The sequence below is a fragment of the Perca flavescens genome, chromosome 7 (assembly GCF_004354835.1).
Source record: "Perca flavescens isolate YP-PL-M2 chromosome 7, PFLA_1.0, whole genome shotgun sequence".
NCBI lineage: Eukaryota > Metazoa > Chordata > Actinopteri > Perciformes > Percidae > Perca > Perca flavescens.
In genome coordinates, this window is record NC_041337.1 from 35,796,901 (window position 1) to 35,813,871 (window position 16,971).

At 47.6% G+C, this 16,971-nt stretch overlaps 1 protein-coding gene across 1 annotated transcript in view; it reads right to left on the reverse strand.

Moving 5' to 3' along the window:
* Positions 1-1,935: 1,935 nt before the first annotated feature.
* The window catches only part of tfe3a (transcription factor binding to IGHM enhancer 3a), a 40,441-nt gene continuing 25,405 nt past the window's right edge, over positions 1,936-16,971 (reverse strand). Inside the window, exons 8-11 of the mRNA XM_028583921.1 lie at positions 15,055-15,111; positions 5,318-5,393; positions 4,260-4,407; positions 1,936-2,790 (exon numbers count right to left, since the gene is read on the reverse strand). Coding sequence (XP_028439722.1) covers positions 2,422-2,790; positions 4,260-4,407; positions 5,318-5,393; positions 15,055-15,111 — 650 coding nt within the window. The 3' untranslated portion in view covers positions 1,936-2,421. The remainder of the gene's footprint in view (positions 2,791-4,259; positions 4,408-5,317; positions 5,394-15,054; positions 15,112-16,971) is intronic.

The window sequence follows — 16,971 nt, forward strand, 5'->3', positions numbered from 1 at the left end:
AGAGAGAGAGAGAGAGAGAGAGAGAGAGAGAGAGAGAGACTTTTAATGGTTAAAACGGACTGATTCACTGATTTATAGTCTTTTTGAAGCTCATCGCAGACCGAAAGTTTGGAGTAAAAAAAAAAATCTAAATTGTAAGAATTAAAAATTCAAAACGTGACTAAATTATGAGACAATGAATGTGCATTTTAGAGTTTTTGATCACCTGCAGACACCTTTTTTTTTTTACTGTTGCCAATCGGCTTCTGGCCTGCTCAGTCTCTGGAGGACACAGGCTGAATCTCACTTCTTCTGATATCTCCTCGCTCCTCACTGGAACAGGTTGTTGTTCTGGCCATCCTTCATGAAGGCCGTCTCAAAGCTCTTATTCCTGCCCCGAGGAGCGAGCTTGGAGGAGGGATCTCTGAGGAGCTATGACATGTAGCCATGTCTACATGTGGCTATGTCTGCATTGGCTACCTATTAAATACAGCACGTGTCAAACTCAAGGCCCGTGGGCCAAATCTGGCTCCTCGTAGATTCTGATCAGGCCCGTACATCAATTTAGTTTCACAAAACATTTTGGCCCACCTTCTTTTTGCCACTTTTTCCGATGTTTTGTCACTTTGCCAAATTTTTGGAATTTTTATTGACATTATTTTCGAAGGTTTTGTCACTTTGCCCAATTTATTGGAATTTTTTTTTAAATCTTTAAAAAAAGTTTTTACCTTTTTGTCATTTTTTTGACGTTTTTTGGGCGCTTCTTTTCTATGATGGCCATGGAACTTTCGCCTGACTTCTTCAGGACTTTATGTCGACCAAACTGTGAGTGAGAAGACGATATGATACAAAGCCTATCAATAAACTAAACATGGTTGGCCCTCGGTGTGATTCTAATTTTCCAGTGTGGCCCTCTGGGAAGTTGAGTTTGACACCCCTGAAATACAGGATTGATTTTAAGATTTTTGTATTTGTTTTTAAAGCCATTCATGGTCAGGCTCCCCAGTATATTTCAGAACTCCTCAGGCCCTACTCCAATTCCAGGCCTCTTAGATCCTCCAATCAATTGTTTTTAACTGTTCCTGGATCGAGGTAAGTGGGTAAGGGAGATTGTGCCTTTTCTGTGGCAGCTCCAAAGCTTTGGAATAATCTCCCACTTTGTCTCAGATGTTCCCCCTCCATTGACAGTTTTAAAACACATCTCAAGACATATTTGTTCTCAATGGCCTTCGGTTTTAGCATTTTAACAACAATATTGTACTGTATTTGTGTTATTTTATGACTCCTTTTGCTGTGATTTTAGTTGTTGTGCAGTGCACTTCAATTTGTACTGTACTTTGGTCAACTTTGGTTGTTTTAAACGTGCTATATAAATAAACTTGACTTGACTATGAGCGTGGATGGAGGATGGAGGAGGGATCTCTGAGGAGCTATGAGTAAGGATGGAGGAGGGATCTCTGAGGAGCTATGAGTGAGGATGGAGGAGGGATCTCTGAGGAGCTATGAGTGAGGATGGAGGACAGATCTCTGAGGAGCTATGAGAGAGGATGGAGGAGGGATCTCTGAGGAGCTATGAGAGAGGATGGAGGAGGGATCTCTGAGGAGCTATGAGAGAGGATGGAGGAGGGATCTCTGAGGAGCTATGAGAGAGGATGGAGGAGGGATCTGTGAGGAGCTATGAGAGAGGATGGAGGAGGGATCTCTGAGGAGCTATGAGTGAGGATGGAGGAGGGATCTGTGAGGAGCTATGAGAGAGGATAGAGGAGGGATCTGTGAGGAGCTATGAGAGAGGATGGAGGAGGGATCTCTGAGGAGCTATGAGAGAGGATGGAGGAGGGATCTCTGAGGAGCTATGAGTGAGGATGGAGGAGGGATCTCTGAGGAGCTATGAGTGAGGATGGAGGAGGGATCTGTGAGGAGCTATGAGAGAGGATACAGAGAGCAGCCTTCCTGGAAGCCGTGCAGCTGAAGGAGTTGCTAACTCCGCCCACACAGCTGACAAAGTCACGTGACGCTTCAGAGGAAAGGAAGTCTCATCCCTCTATAAACACATTCCCTCGTTCCCTCTCTCCTCGCATGATTTGGAGGAGGAAAACAAGTGGAGGAAACGTGGATGCAATTCAAACGGAAGTGAGATTCAGCCCACGGTTGTTCCCCGTGACATAACCTATGTGCGTTATTTGTTTGGATGATGTCACAGGGCGGCATCCTGCCTCTGGCCAATTAGAAAAGCCCGGCCTGTGCGTCACAGGCAGGGTTCAAAGTTAACGACATCCACCAGCCAAATGCTGGTAAAACATGCAAGTGGCTGGTAGATTTGCTTCACTCTCACAAGCCCCCCCCCAAAAAAAACAATGGTAATCTATTGAGTGGTTGGTCAACAATGTCAACATCCACTAGCCATTTGGCCAGTGGATGAAAAAAGTAAATTTTGAACCCTGGTCACAGGTCCTCGTCCATGCTGAAGCTGCTCCTCCGGCTGCTGGTCTTCGAGGCTCCGCAGGACAGCAGGGGGTCTGACATGGCCCCCCCACCTTCCCCTCCTTCCTCCATCAGGATGTCCGCCAGGCCACGGAAATCCGTCAGAGCCACGTCCGACATCAGGTCCGGGGAGAAGACCGGCGAGGCCGCCCGAGGCTCGTCCAGATCGACGAAGCTCAGCGCGTCCAGACCCAGCGATGGGGCGGATCGGGGGGAGGGGGAGGAGAAGAGGTGAGGCAGGGAGGGGGAGAGCATTGCCTGGGGGTCCAGAGAGGAGGAGGAGGAGGAGGAAGAGTTGAGGCTGTGGAGGCGAGTCTGGCGCTCCAACTCCTACGACAAAAAAAAAAAACACATACACAGACAGGAAGTCAGAACAGAAGAGTGGCGACTACAGTCCTTTGCTGGACGTGATTCACAGACTGTAAAATATAAACAAAGCTTCCAGGTCTGAGAAGTGAAGCCGACGCTGAAGCTCCTTAAAGCTGCATTCTCTCTAACTTCCAGCAGGGGGGGGGGGGAGACTCGTTAACGCTGCATTCTCTCTAACTTCCAGCAGGGGGGAGACTCCTTAAAGCTGCATTCTCTCTAACTTCCAGCAGGGGGGAGACTCCTTAAAGCTGCATTCTCTCTAACTTCCAGCAGGGGGGAGACTCCTGAAAGCTGCATTCTCTCTAACTTCCAGCAGGGGGGAGACTCCTTAAAGCTGTATTCTCTCTAACTTCCAGCAGGGGGGAGACTCCTTAAAGCTGCATTCTCTCTAACTTCCAGCAGGGGGGAGACTCCACAGGCTGTTTCTATAGAAGTCTATGAAAAAATGAGCTTACTTCTCTCTTGATTTATTACCTCAGTAAACATTTTCATAATGAGGTTATGGTCTCAGTCTCTAGTTCCAAGTCTTCTTCAACGCAGCATGATGTTCATTTAGTAAATGATGCTCCCATTTATTTTAAAATGGACGATAAAGCAGGGGATGCTTTAGGACCTGTCAGTCAGGACAGAGGCTTAGCGATGCTAACCATGCTAACACTGGGGACATTAAAATAAAACTTGTTTTTGGGCTGTTGTCCGTGTTTTCATCTTAAACTTTGACCCTCTCGCTGTGTATCTTCACTTCAGCAAAGTTAACTGGAACATTTGAGTTGCCTAAAAATTTGTGTTGTTCAGCGTTCTGCCAACCCCGGTAGCCCTAGTGTTAGCTGAGAACTTTAAAGGAAAGTCTGCAGGTTTTTGGTTCTGCCGAACACGCAAATGAATTACGCCAATATCTGGAGATCCAGCGGGTAAATCTCCGCAGGATGACTCGCTTCAGAACCAGAAACTTTCTCTCTTCAGCGTTTAGCACACCACAGGGCCATTGCGACCATAAACACCGGCTATGCCACATCATCCCCCCCAGCTCCGCCCTCTCGTCCAAATATTGTCACGGTTTAACCCTCCTGGTGTCCTCGGGTCAAATTTCACCCATTTTCAAAGAGTTTCTATATCAGAAATGTTGGCTTCTTTCATTGAATTTGGGTGTTTAATTCGATTTGATAGCATTTGAAAAAAAAATTTGATAAAAGAACTTGATGTGACTAAAATGTCCAAAAAAAACCCGCAAAAAAAACAAGTTTTAATTTAATTTAAAAGTTTGACCCAGAAAAACAAAAAGTTGCAGGTTGGACAAGAAGACCACACAAGGGTTAAAAGAACTGAGCCAAACTCAATTCTTCCAAACAGCCACAAAGCAATGGGTGACATCACTGATGCTACGCCCATTATTTTAAGTCTTCTTGGAGTCGCTCCCCCCCCTCCCTCACCTGTATGCGGAGCATCAGGGTGTGGTTGGTGTTCTCCAGCCTCCTCTGTCTCTCCTCCATCTCTCGGGCTCGCTGTTGCTCCTTCTGCAGCTTGCGGATGTAATCCACCGACGCCTTCAGGATGGTTCCTTTGTTCCACCTCGATTCCCTGATCAACCAATTACAGGCCTCGCCTCATTAAGATACACACACACAAAACTATCCAACACAATGAGGGGCATTTATTACAGTCAAAAGTTTAAATGTAGATGTGTATTTAACTAGTAAAATCATAAATGCATGAAGTGAAGTGAGTCTCAAATACTGTCACTGGATTTGAAATAACATACGACACTTAAACTTTTATACTTTCTAATTATTTCCAATCACTTCTAATTCATCTGATCTGATTTTCAATCATCATTATCCCTCCTGTTGTCCTCGGGTCACATTTGACCCATTTTCTAAAACTTTCTATACCAGAAATGTTGGTTTCTTTCATTGAATTTGGGTGTTTAATATTTTTAGTTTTTTTTCAATCAAATTGTCAATCAAATCAAATTGTCAAAAAAAATAAATAAATAATAACGCGGATGGTTCCCTACAGCGCTCTTCCCAAGTAAAATAAATTATCAGTTCACTACTTTCATTGAATTTGGGTGTTTTTATTAAATTTTATAAAAGAACGTTGAAAAAAGTGACAAAAATGTCCAAAAATAGCGCAAAAAAGGGCCAAAAAAACCTGGAAAAACGTGACAAAAACATCAAGAAAAGCTAAACAAATGTTAACCCTCGTGGTGTCTTCCCATCAACTATAAAAAATTGACTCATTTGCACAAGTAGTCCCAAGAAGTAGAAAATGTTGATTTGCACAGCTGTTTGAGTAGCCCAAAGGTTCAATGCACATTTGTCTTCTAACTGTTTTAACCCTGTGCTTGTTGTGTGTCTCTGTTGTTACTATTGCAGCAATTTCTCTCATTGTCCAAACTACTTTGTTCTTGGGGAGACTAATAAAGATACTTTGACTGAGTGAAGTATTTGTGTTAGTATTAGAGAGAGAGGACGGAGAGGGTACTGACGGATCAGTGGATTTGGGGATGAGAGCTCCGAGTTCTTTGATCCGATCGTTGATGTTGAACCTCCGCCTCCTCTCGACTGAAACAAACAACATCAACATCGTTAGATTTTTTATATATATATATATATATATATATATATATATATATATATATATATATATATATATATATATCACACACACAATATCATCAGCTGCTGTTCATTCAACACTGTAAATGTTGCAGAAACATATTGAAATCAAAGATTATAAACTGTCAGACAGACAGACAGATCGATAGACAAATAGATAGATGGACAGACAGATAGATAGATAGATAGATAGATAGATAGATAGATAGATAGACAGATAGATAGATAGATAGATAGATTAATATCACTGTTACAGCAGTGTTGTGAATCTGTTATATTCATTTCTGTGAATACAGATTGGTATCATAAATTGTGACACTGTTTTCCTTCCTGCAGATGGATCAGCGTGAACCAACCCTCCTTCCTCTGGTGCCACTCTCTTATCTATCTTCTCCAAGGACACTCAAATTTGGGGCCCATGCTCTCTGTTGTTTTGACATGCTCATGCTTTTTCTCCTTTTACTTTGAAGGGGCTGTAAAACCCTAACCGCGGTGATTATAAAACGTACATTTTGTGCAGCTATAAAAGTACTTCCTCTGAGTTTTACGGCAATGTAAAGCACAGTGCCGGTAAACTTCCCTATTCAACTCAATATGCAAGTTTTATCTATGAAGAATTACAAGAATGACAGTATTCATCAACATCCCAGTGGCCTTCCATATAGATACATTTTGGCCCTTCGAGTGATAGAATTTGGGCACATCATGCCATCCATGCTGACTAGCCAGTCCCTTGTCACACACAAATTGTTAGATTGGGACACAGTGTTCTCTCCAGGCCGCTTTGCAATGCATGTACCGTAACGTTACCATCGCCAGCTTGAAGGTTATGATATATTCAACAGTAAGATGATACCCACTTTCTTACGGAAGTAGTAGTACCGACAATCTCGAAATCGAAAATCGTTCGCCTGCTTCTGTTTCTACAGACGGGGACTGTGCCCTGGGTACAGACGACCGTGAGGTTGCGGTTTTTGTTGCGGCTGTTGCAGTGACGTTTAAGTCCAGAAAAGGTGGCTGTCAGTCGGGCACAAAGCTCCGCAAGGTTGCCGTCTTTCTAGTGGCTGTTGCCGTGATGTTTAAGTCCAGAAAAGGTGGCTGTCAGTCGGGCACAAATCTCCGCAAGGTTGCCGTCTTTCTAGTGGCTGTTGCAGTGACGTTTAAGTCCAGAAAAGGTGGCTGTCAGTCGGGCACAAAGCTCCGCATGGTTGCCGTCTTTCTAGTGGCTGTTGCCGTGATGTTTAAGTCCAGAAAAGGTGGCTGTCAGTCGGGCACAAAGCTCCGCATGGTTGCAGTCTTTCTAGTGGCTGTTGCCGTGATGTTTAAGTCCAGAAAAGGTGGCTGTCAGTCGGGCACAAATCTCCGCAAGGTTGCCGTCTTTCTAGTGGCTGTTGCAGTGACGTTTAAGTCCAGAAAAGGTGGCTGTCAGTCGGGCACAAAGCTCCGCAAGGTTGCCGTCTTTCTAGTGGCTGTTGCAGTGACGTTTAAGTCCAGAAAAGGTGGCTGTCAGTTGGGCACAAAGCTCCGCAAGGTTGCCGTATTTCTAGTGGCTGTTGCCGCTCCCATCTCTCCAGCCCATGGGCCCACCACCTGTGGGAGGAACCGTTGGGGTCGGGTGCGATGCCACATGGGTGGCAGTGAAGGTCAGGGGCCTCGACGGACCAGACCCGGGCGGCAGACGCTGGCTCTGGGGACGTGGAACGTCACCTCTCTGTGGGGGAAGGAGCCGGAACTGGTGCGGGAGGTGGAGCGCTACCGGTTAGATCTGGTGGGGCTTACCTCTACGCACAGTCTCGGTTCTGGAACCATACTCCTGGATAGGGGTTGGACTCTTTTCTTCTCCGGAGTTGCCCAGGGTGTGAGGCGCCGGGCGGGTGTGGGGATACTCACAAGCCCCGGCTGGCGCCCGCTGTGTTGGAGTTTACCCGGTGGACGAGAGGGTCGCCTCCCACGCCTGCGGGTTGTGGGGGAAAACTCTGACTGTTGTTTGTGCATATGCACCAAACAGGAGTTCGGAGTATTCGGCCTTCTTGGAGACCTTGACTGGAGTCCTGCATGGGGCTCCAGTGGGGGACTCCATTGTTATGCTGGGGGACTTCAACGCACACGTGGGCAATGATGGAGACACCTGGAGGCGTGATTGGGAGGAACGGCCTCCCTGATCTAAACCAGAGTGGTTGTTTGTTGTTGGACTTCTGTGCTAGTCATGGATTGTCTATAACTTGAACACCATGTTCGAACATAGGGATGCTCATAAGTGTACCTGGTACCAGAGCACCCTAGGCCAAGGTCAATGATCGATTTCATAATTGTTTCATCTGATCTGAGGCCGTATGTTTTGGACACTCGGGTGAAGAGAGGGGCAGAGCTGTCAACCGATCACCATCTGGTGGTGAGTTGGGTCAGGGGGTGGGGAAGACTCTGGACAGACCTGGTAAGCCCAAACGTGTAGTGCGGGTAAATTGGGAACGTCTGGAGGAGGCCCTGTCCGACAGACTTTCAACTCACACCTCCGGCGGAGCTTTTCGTGCATCCCTGTGGAGGCTGGGGGCATTGAACCCGAGTGGACAATGTTCAAAGTTTCCATTGCTGAAGCTGCGGCGAGGAGCTGTGGTCTTAGGATCTTAGGTGCCTCAAGGGGCGGTAACCCACGAACACCGTGGTGGACACCAGTGGTCAGGGAAGCCGTCCGACTGAAGAAGGAGTCCTTCCGGGATATGTTATCTCGGAGGACTCCGGAGGCAGTTGCAGGGTACCGAAGGGCCCGGAAGGGCTGCAGCCTCTGCCGTGAAAGAGGCAAAGCAGCGGGTGTGGGAGAAGTTTGGAGAAGACATGGAGAAGGACTTTCGGTCGGCACCAAAGTGTTTCTGGAAAACTGTTCGCCACCTCAGGAGGGGGCGGGGAACCATCCAAGCTGTGTACAGTAAGGATGGGACACTGTTGACCTCCACTGAGGAGGTAATAGGGGCGGTGGAGGGAGCACTTTGAGGAACTCCTGAATCCGACTAATACGCCCTCTATGTTAGAGGCAGAGCTGGAGGATAACGGGGATTGTCGCCGATTTCCCAGGCGGAAGTCACTGATGTAGTCAAACAACTACACAGTGGCAAAGCCCCGGGATTGATGAGATCCGTCCAGAAATGCTCAAGGCTCTGGGTGTGGAGGGGTTGTCCTGGTTGACACGCCTCTTCAACATTGCGTGGAAGTCTGGGACGGTGCCAAAGGAGTGGCAGACTGGGGTGGTGGTTCCTCTTTTTAAAAAGGGGGACCAGAGGGTGTGTGCCAATTATAGGGGTATCACACTTCTCAGCCTCCCTGGTAAAGTCTACTCCAAGGTGCTGGAAAGGAGGGTTCGGCCGATAGTCGAACCTCGGGTTGAGGAGGAACAATGCGGATTCCGTCCTGGTCGTGGAACAACGGACCAGCTCTTCACTCTCGCAAGGATCCTGGAGGGAGCCTGGGAGTATGCCCAACCGGTCTACATGTGTTTTGTGGATTTGGAGAAGGCGTATGACCGGGTCCCCGGGAGATACTGTGGGAGGTGCTGCGGGAGTATGGGGTGAGGGGTCTCTACTCAGGGCCATCCAATCTCTGTATGACCAAAGTGAGAGCTGTGTCCGGGTTCTCGTAGTAAGTCGGACTCGTTTCAGGTGAGGGTTGGCCTCCGCCAGGGCTGCGCTTTGTCACCAATCCTGTTTGTAATATTTATGGACAGGATATCGAGGCGTAGTCGGGGTGGGGAGGGGTTGCAGTTTGGTGGGCTGGGGATCTCATCGCTGCTCTTTGCAGATGATGTGGTCCTGATGGCATCATCGGCCTGCGACCTTCAGCACTCACTGGATCGGTTCGCAACCAGTGTCAAGCGGTTGGGATGAGGATCAGCACCTCTAAATCGGAGGCCATGGTTCTCAGCAGGAAACCGATGGAATGCCTTCTCCAGGTAGGGAATGAGTCCTTACCCCAAGTGAAGGAGTTCAAGTACCTTGGGGTTTTGTTCGCGAGTGAGGGGACAATGGAGCGGGAGATTGGTCGGAGAATCGGGCGCAGCGGGTGCGGTATTGCATTCAATCTATCGCACCGTTGGACGAAAAGAGAGCTGAGCCAGAAGGCAAAGCTCTCGATCTACCGGGTCAGTTTTCGTTCCTACCCTCACCTATGGTCATGAAGGCTGGGTCATGACCGAAAGAACGAGATCCAGGGTACAAGCGGCGAAATGGGTTTCCTCAGGAGGGTGGCTGGCGTCTCCCTTAGAGATAGGGTGAGAAGCTCAGTCATCCGTGAGGAGCTCGGAGAGCCGCCGCTGCTCCTTTGCGCCGAAAGGAGCCAGTTGAGGTGGTTCGGGCATCTGGTAAGGATGCCCCTGGGCGCCTCCCTAGGGAGGTGTTCAGGCACGTCCAGCTGGGAGGAGGCCTCGGGAAGACCCAGGACTAGGTGGAGGGATTATATCTCCAACCTGGCCTGGGGAACTCAGGATCCCCAGTCGGAGCTGGTTAATGTTGCTCGGGAAAGGGAAGTTTGGGGTCCCCTGTGGAGCTGCTCCCCCGCGACCCGACACGGATAAGCGGACGAAGATGGATGGATGGATGGATGTTGCCGTGATGTTTAAGTCCAGAAAAGGTGGCTGTCAGTCGGGCACAAAGCTCCGCATGGTTGCCGTCTTTCTAGTGGCTGTTGCCGTGATGTTTAAGTCCAGAAAAGGTGGCTGTCAGTCGGGCACAAAAATCTCTTTCTAGTGGCTGTTGCAGTCTTTCTAGTGGCTGTTGCAGTGACGTTGCCATCTTTCTAGTCCGTGATGAAAAGTCCAGAAAAGGTGGCTGTCAGTCGGGCACAAAGCTCCGCAAGGTTGCCATCTTTCTAGTGGCTGTTGCCGTGATGTTTAAGTCCAGAAAAGGTGGCTGTCAGTCGGGCACAAAGCTCTGCATGGTTGCCGTCTTTCTAGTGGCTGTTGCTGTGATGTTTAAGTCCAGAAAAGGTGGCTGTCAGTTGGGCACAAAGCTCCGCAAGGTTGCCGTCTTTCTAGTGGCTGTTGCCGTGATGTTTAAGTCCAGAAAAGGTGGCTGTCAGTCGGGCACAAATCTCCGCAAGGTTGCCGTCTTTCTAGTGGCTGTTGCAGTGACGTTTAAGTCCAGAAAAGGTGGCTGTCAGTCGGGCACAAAGCTCCGCAAGGTTGCCATCTTTCTAGTGGCTGTTGCCGTGATGTTTAAGTCCAGAAAAGGTGGCTGTCAGTCGGGCACAAATCTCCGCAAGGTTGCCGTCTTTCTAGTGGCTGTTGCAGTGACGTTTAAGTCCAGAAAAGGTGGCTGTCAGTCGGGCACAAAGCTCCGCATGGTTGCCGTCTTTCTAGTGGCTGTTGCCGTGATGTTTAAGTCCAGAAAAGGTGGCTGTCAGTCGGGCACAAAGCTCTGCATGGTTGCCGTCTTTCTAGTGGCTGTTGCTGTGATGTTTAAGTCCAGAAAAGGTGGTTGTCAGTCGGGCACAAAGCTCTGCAAGGTTGCCGTCTTTCAAGTGGCTGTTGCCGTGATGTTTAAGTCCAGAAAAGGTGGCTGTCAGTCGGGCACAAAGCTCCGCATGGTTGCCGTCTTTCTAGTGGCTGTTGCTGTGACGTTTAAGTCCAGAAAAGGTGGCTGTCAGTTGGGCACAAAGCTCCGCAAGGTTGCCGTATTTCTAGTGGCTGTTGCCGTGATGTTTAAGTCCAGAAAAGGTGGCTGTCAGTCGGGCACAAAGCTCCGCATGGTTGCCGTCTTTCTAGTGGCTGTTGCCGTGATGTTTAAGTCCAGAAAAGGTGGCTGTCAGTCGGGCACAAATCTCCGCAAGGTTGCCGTCTTTCTAGTGGCTGTTGCAGTGACATTTAAGTCCAGAAAAGGTGGCTGTCAGTCGGGCACAAAGCTCCGCAAGGTTGCCATCTTTCTAGTGGCTGTTGCCGTGATGTTTAAGTCCAGAAAAGGTGGCTGTCAGTCGGCCACAAAGCTCCGCAAGGTTGCCATCTTTCTAGTGGCTGTTGCCGTGATGTTTAAGTCCAGAAAAGGTGGCTGTCAGTCGGGCACAAAGCTCTGCATGGTTGCCGTCTTTCTAGTGGCTGTTGCTGTGATGTTTAAGTCCAGAAAAGGTGGTTGTCAGTCGGGCACAAAGCTCTGCAAGGTTGCCGTCTTTCAAGTGGCTGTTGCCGTGATGTTTAAGTCCAGAAAAGGTGGCTGTCAGTCGGGCACAAAGCTCCGCATGGTTGCCGTCTTTCTAGTGGCTGTTGCTGTGACGTTTAAGTCCAGAAAAGGTGGCTGTCAGTTGGGCACAAAGCTCCGCAAGGTTGCCGTATTTCTAGTGGCTGTTGCCGTGATGTTTAAGTCCAGAAAAGGTGGCTGTCAGTCGGGCACAAAGCTCCGCATGGTTGCCGTCTTTCTAGTGGCTGTTGCCGTGATGTTTAAGTCCAGAAAAGGTGGCTGTCAGTCGGGCACAAATCTCCGCAAGGTTGCCGTCTTTCTAGTGGCTGTTGCAGTGACATTTAAGTCCAGAAAAGGTGGCTGTCAGTCGGGCACAAAGCTCCGCAAGGTTGCCATCTTTCTAGTGGCTGTTGCCGTGATGTTTAAGTCCAGAAAAGGTGGCTGTCAGTCGGCCACAAAGCTCCGCAAGGTTGCCATCTTTCTAGTGGCTGTTGCCGTGATGTTTAAGTCCAGAAAAGGTGGCTGTCAGTCGGGCACAAAGCTCTGCAAGGTTGCCGTCTTTCTAGTGGCTGTTGCCGTGATGTTTAAGTCCAGAAAAGGTTGCTGTCAGTCGGGCACAAAGCTCCGCATGGTTGCCGTCTTTCTAGTGGCTGTTGCTGTGACGTTTAAGTCCAGAAAAGGTGGCTGTCAGTTGGGCACAAAGCTCCGCAAGGTTGCCGTCTTTCTAGTGGCTGTTGCCGTGATGTTTAAGTCCAGAAAAGGTGGCTGTCAGTCGGGCACAAAGCTCCGCAAGGTTGCCATCTTTCTAGTGGCTGTTGCCGTGATGTTTAAGTCCAGAAAAGGTGGCTGTCAGTCGGCCACAAAGCTCCGCAAGGTTGCCATCTTTCTAGTGGCTGTTGCCGTGATGTTTAAGTCCAGAAAAGGTGGCTGTCAGTTGGGCACAAAGCTCCGCAAGGTTGCCGTCTTTCTAGTGGCTGTTGCCGTGATGTTTAAGTCCAGAAAAGGTGGCTGTCAGTTGGGCACAAAGCTCCGCAAGGTTGCCGTCTTTCTAGTGGCTGTTGCCGTGATGTTTAAGTCCAGAAAAGGGGGCTGTCAGTCGGGCACAAAGCTCCGCATGGTTGCCGTCTTTCTAGTGGCTGTTGCTGTGATGTTTAAGTCCAGAAAAGGTGGCTGTCAGTTGGGCACAAAGCTCCGCAAGGTTGCCGTCTTTCTAGTGGCTGTTGCCGTGATGTTTAAGTCCAGAAAAGGTGGCTGTCAGTTGGGCACAAAGCTCCGCAAGGTTGCCGTCTTTCTAGTGGCTGTTGCCGTGATGTTTAAGTCCAGAAAAGGTGGCTGTCAGTCGGGCACAAATCTCCGCATGGTTGCCGTCTTTCTAGTGGCTGTTGCTGTGATGTTTAAGTCCAGAAAAGGTGGCTGTCAGTTGGGCACAAAGCTCCGCAAGGTTGCAGTCTTTCTAGTGGCTGTTGCCGTGATGTTTAAGTCCAGAAAAGGTGGCTGTCAGTCGGGCACAAAGCTCCGCAAGCGGCCGTTGTTGTTACGGTTAGTCAATGAAAGGTGACTATCACGGTACAAATCCATTTGACCGTGGAGCGCTTCTGTCGCGCCGCGCTCCACTTTATTCCTATGGGGGACGTCAAGCGACTTTGATGCGCCCGCAAAGCATCCTGGGAAGGTGGCCGGCGCTGCATTTGAAAAAATGCTGCGTGTCAAAAAAGCTGGCCAATGCCCATCTTTATAATCCTTAATTAATCCGTTAAACACGACGCAATTATCCAATAGAAGTAGAACGAAAATCTTTCAAACTGACCTTTGTTGATCTGAAATGAAGACAGATTCAGCAACTGCACGGCCTATTTTCTCTTAAAATGTTTTCACAAACACGTTTCGGTGAACTATTTTAGTACAATATGAGATCGGATTCTCAACGAGCCGCCATGATGGTCGTTTTGAAATTTGGGAGTAGCCAGACCCACGTGGCGCGTTCGTCCAATCAGCTGCCGGTCAAGGGCGTGGAGCATCAACCATGGATGTATTACGTCGCAACACCACGCTTCAGTCGTGTTGCCAAAGTGGATCTGCACCGTCAGCCGCGTACAGAGCTGCGCGAGAGCACGGGCTTTTATAACCATCAACATAGCAGCATCTAGCAACTCTACTGCTCTGGTTTTATTGGCATTTCTTTAAACCAATCACAATCATCTTGGGGGCGGGGCTAAGCTCCGGACGGAGCCACGGTGCCTCTGCTAAATAGCCTCTGGAAGGAACTTGTTTTGGTGGAACATGTGTACGTTCAAAAGTAGTATTAGTCGTGCGACAGAAAACTCAGATTGGACAGATAGTCTAGCTAGCTGTCTGGATTTACCCTGCAGAGATCTGAGGAGCAGTTAACCATAGTCCTCACAAATCAGCCGGAGGTTAGAACCCCAACAAAGAGAAATAAGGGACATCCAGCGGAAAATCTGGCGGCACCGGAGCAATCCCGGAAGTGGAACGTCGTGGATATAGACTAAGTTCACCCTTACCCTCCTTCCTTTCATCCTTCCTTCCTTTTCTGCATTTCTTCCCTATGCACTGCCTTCCTTCCCTCTTCCCCATCCTTCCTTGTCTATTCTTACTTAACTTTCCTTCCGTTATTCCTTCCTTCCCTTTCTCCTTTCTTTCACCCTCCTTCCCTTCCCTTCCCTGCTCTTATTTTCCTACCTACCTTCTTCCCCACATACAGTATGTCCTTTCTTCTTTCCTTCCTTCCTTCCATACTTAATTAAAATCTATGGCACCAAAGATGAATGCATTAGTTGTCATCTGTTACAATTATTCACCAACTATTTTGAGAATCGATTAATCAGTTTGGGTCATCAATTTCTGTGATGTCAGCTTGTTAAATGTGAATATTTGTTCTAGTGTCTTCTCTCCTCTGTGACAGGAAACTGGATATCTTTGAGTTGGGGACAAAAACAAGACATTTGAGGTCATTTTGGGCTTTTTTGGGAAACGCTGGTCCACATTTTATACCATTTTCTGACACTTTAGAAACCAAACAACTCATCCATTCATCCAGAAAACAATCAACACTAAAAATGATCGTTAGTTGCAGCCCTATCACCAATATTGTTTGTTTGTAAGATTTCGGAGAGAATAGAGCTTTAAGCACGAATGTAGCTTGCGCTGCATTTACGCCACAGAGTCCCAAAAACAAAGATGAACAATGTATTCCGAATGACTGAAACGTTCCTGCTGGATTTGACAGAGCAGCTTAGACTTGAAAGGGGGGAGAGAGAGAGAGAGAGAGATAGAGATAGAGAGAGGGGAAATGACACAGCAAAGGGCCGCAGGTCGGAATTGAACCAGCGGCCTGCTGCGGACAAGGACCGAGCCTCTGTACATGGGGTGCACGCTCTACCAGGTGAGGTACCCAGGTGCCCCGGAGCGAAGTAATGCTGCAGTATACTCACTGAGGTTGTGGTTGTCTTTCTTTTGTCTCTCTTTCATCATCGCTTTGGTCTCCACCTCTACAACACAAACATTTAAAAAACATTAAACAAACCTTTACCGGACCTTTCACTCGTGTAGAAACAGACAAACATTAAAGTCTGAAAGTCAGTTTTTAAAATGACAATAACAGAATTTAATTTGAGACAAAACAATCCAGACTCAAGGGACTCTTATTTGCTTTTTTTCCTGAATTATTGGGACACCTATTTTAACGATGTAGGCCCATGGTGTGTAGCGCCTGGTGCAGGTGTGTTTAGGGCGTGTCCAGATCCACTTTTGCTAGTTTGAAGGCAGAAAAAAGGGTCTGTGTGCCGGGCGCCTGGTCCTAAATTCGTTGTCCTTCGTGTCTTCATTAATCAGAGGTGTGTTTTGGGGCGTAACATGTAATCAACCAATCAGAGATCATCTCCCATTCCTATTAAAAGCCAGGTGCGTTTGGACCTTGGAGCATTGCTGTTATGATGGAGGATTTACTCCGTAATATTTTTATTTGTAATCTTCTGCGTGTGTGTGTGCTGCTGTGCGTCCCTGTGTGTGTGTGTGTGTGTGTGCTGCTGTGCGTCCCTGTGTGTGTGTGTGTGTGTGTGTGTGTGTGTGTGTGTGTGTGTGCTGCTGTGCGTCCCTGTGTGTGTAACAAGCATAGTGTGTTGTGGCCTGTGCCGGAGCCTAGGAGCATTTTACTAATGCTCTGTTAAAATAACAATGAAATGCTGCGTTATTGACTTTAGACCAGGTTTTTGTTGGTCAATGGTGTGATCACTTCCTGCTGCCTCAAGATAGTAATACACCCAGAATGCACCTGAACACACCTCCCTATAAGACCAGCCCGCCCAGAATGCACCTGAACACACCTCCCTGTAAGACCAGCCCGCCCAGAATGCACCTGAACACACCTCCCTGTAAGACCAGCACGTATGCAGAGCGGATGTTCCAAAAATACGCTTCTACTATAATCTATGAAACTGGCGACACCGGACACAAGAGCAGCATAGCGCTGCGTCTGCTCTACAAGCGTAAATATAGGACAGTCTTATTTTTATATATTTTTTACGCGAGGTGTGTGTCCATTTTACCCAGAAATGGATCATAAAGTGTCAATATTTTTTTTTTTTAAAAGGTGCAATATGTAAAATATTCACTGTATTTAATCCCAAAATGACCCCAATGCATCATCAGGTCATCAGATATTAAGGAAACATGCTAAGTTGAAATACTATCTTTTCTGTCAACAATGCTAATGCCAGTATTTTCTCCTTTTGAAATTTTCGTTCCGTGACAAAATGCTGTAACGTTAGTACAACCATGAAAGCAGCAAACAAACGAACGGGATCAATGGAGATTAGAGATGCACCGATAGAGTGGCCGGTGACCGGAATTGGCCGGTTTTCAGGTGCTCGGCCATGACCGGCGAGCGGCAGGTCAGTCTGACATACAGTACAGGCCAAAAGTTTGGACACACGTTCTCATTCAATGTGTTTCTTTATTTTCATGACTATTTACATTGTAGATTCTCACTGAAGGCATCAAAACTATGAATGAACACATATGGAATTATGTACTTAACAAAAAAGTGTGAAATAACTGAAAACATGTCTTATATTTTAGATTCTTCAAAGTAGCCACCCTTTGCTTTTTTTGATAACTCTGCAAACCCTTGGTGTTCTCTCAATGAGCTTCATGAGGTAGTCACCTGAAATGGTTTTACCTTCACAGGTGTGCTTTGTCAGGGTTAATTAGTGGAATTTTTTCCCTTATTAATAAAAAAGCAAAGGGTGGCTACTTTGAAGAATCTAAAATATAAGACATGTTTTCAGTTATTTCACACTTTTTTGTTAAGTACATAATTCCATATGTGTTCATTCATAGTTTTGATGCCT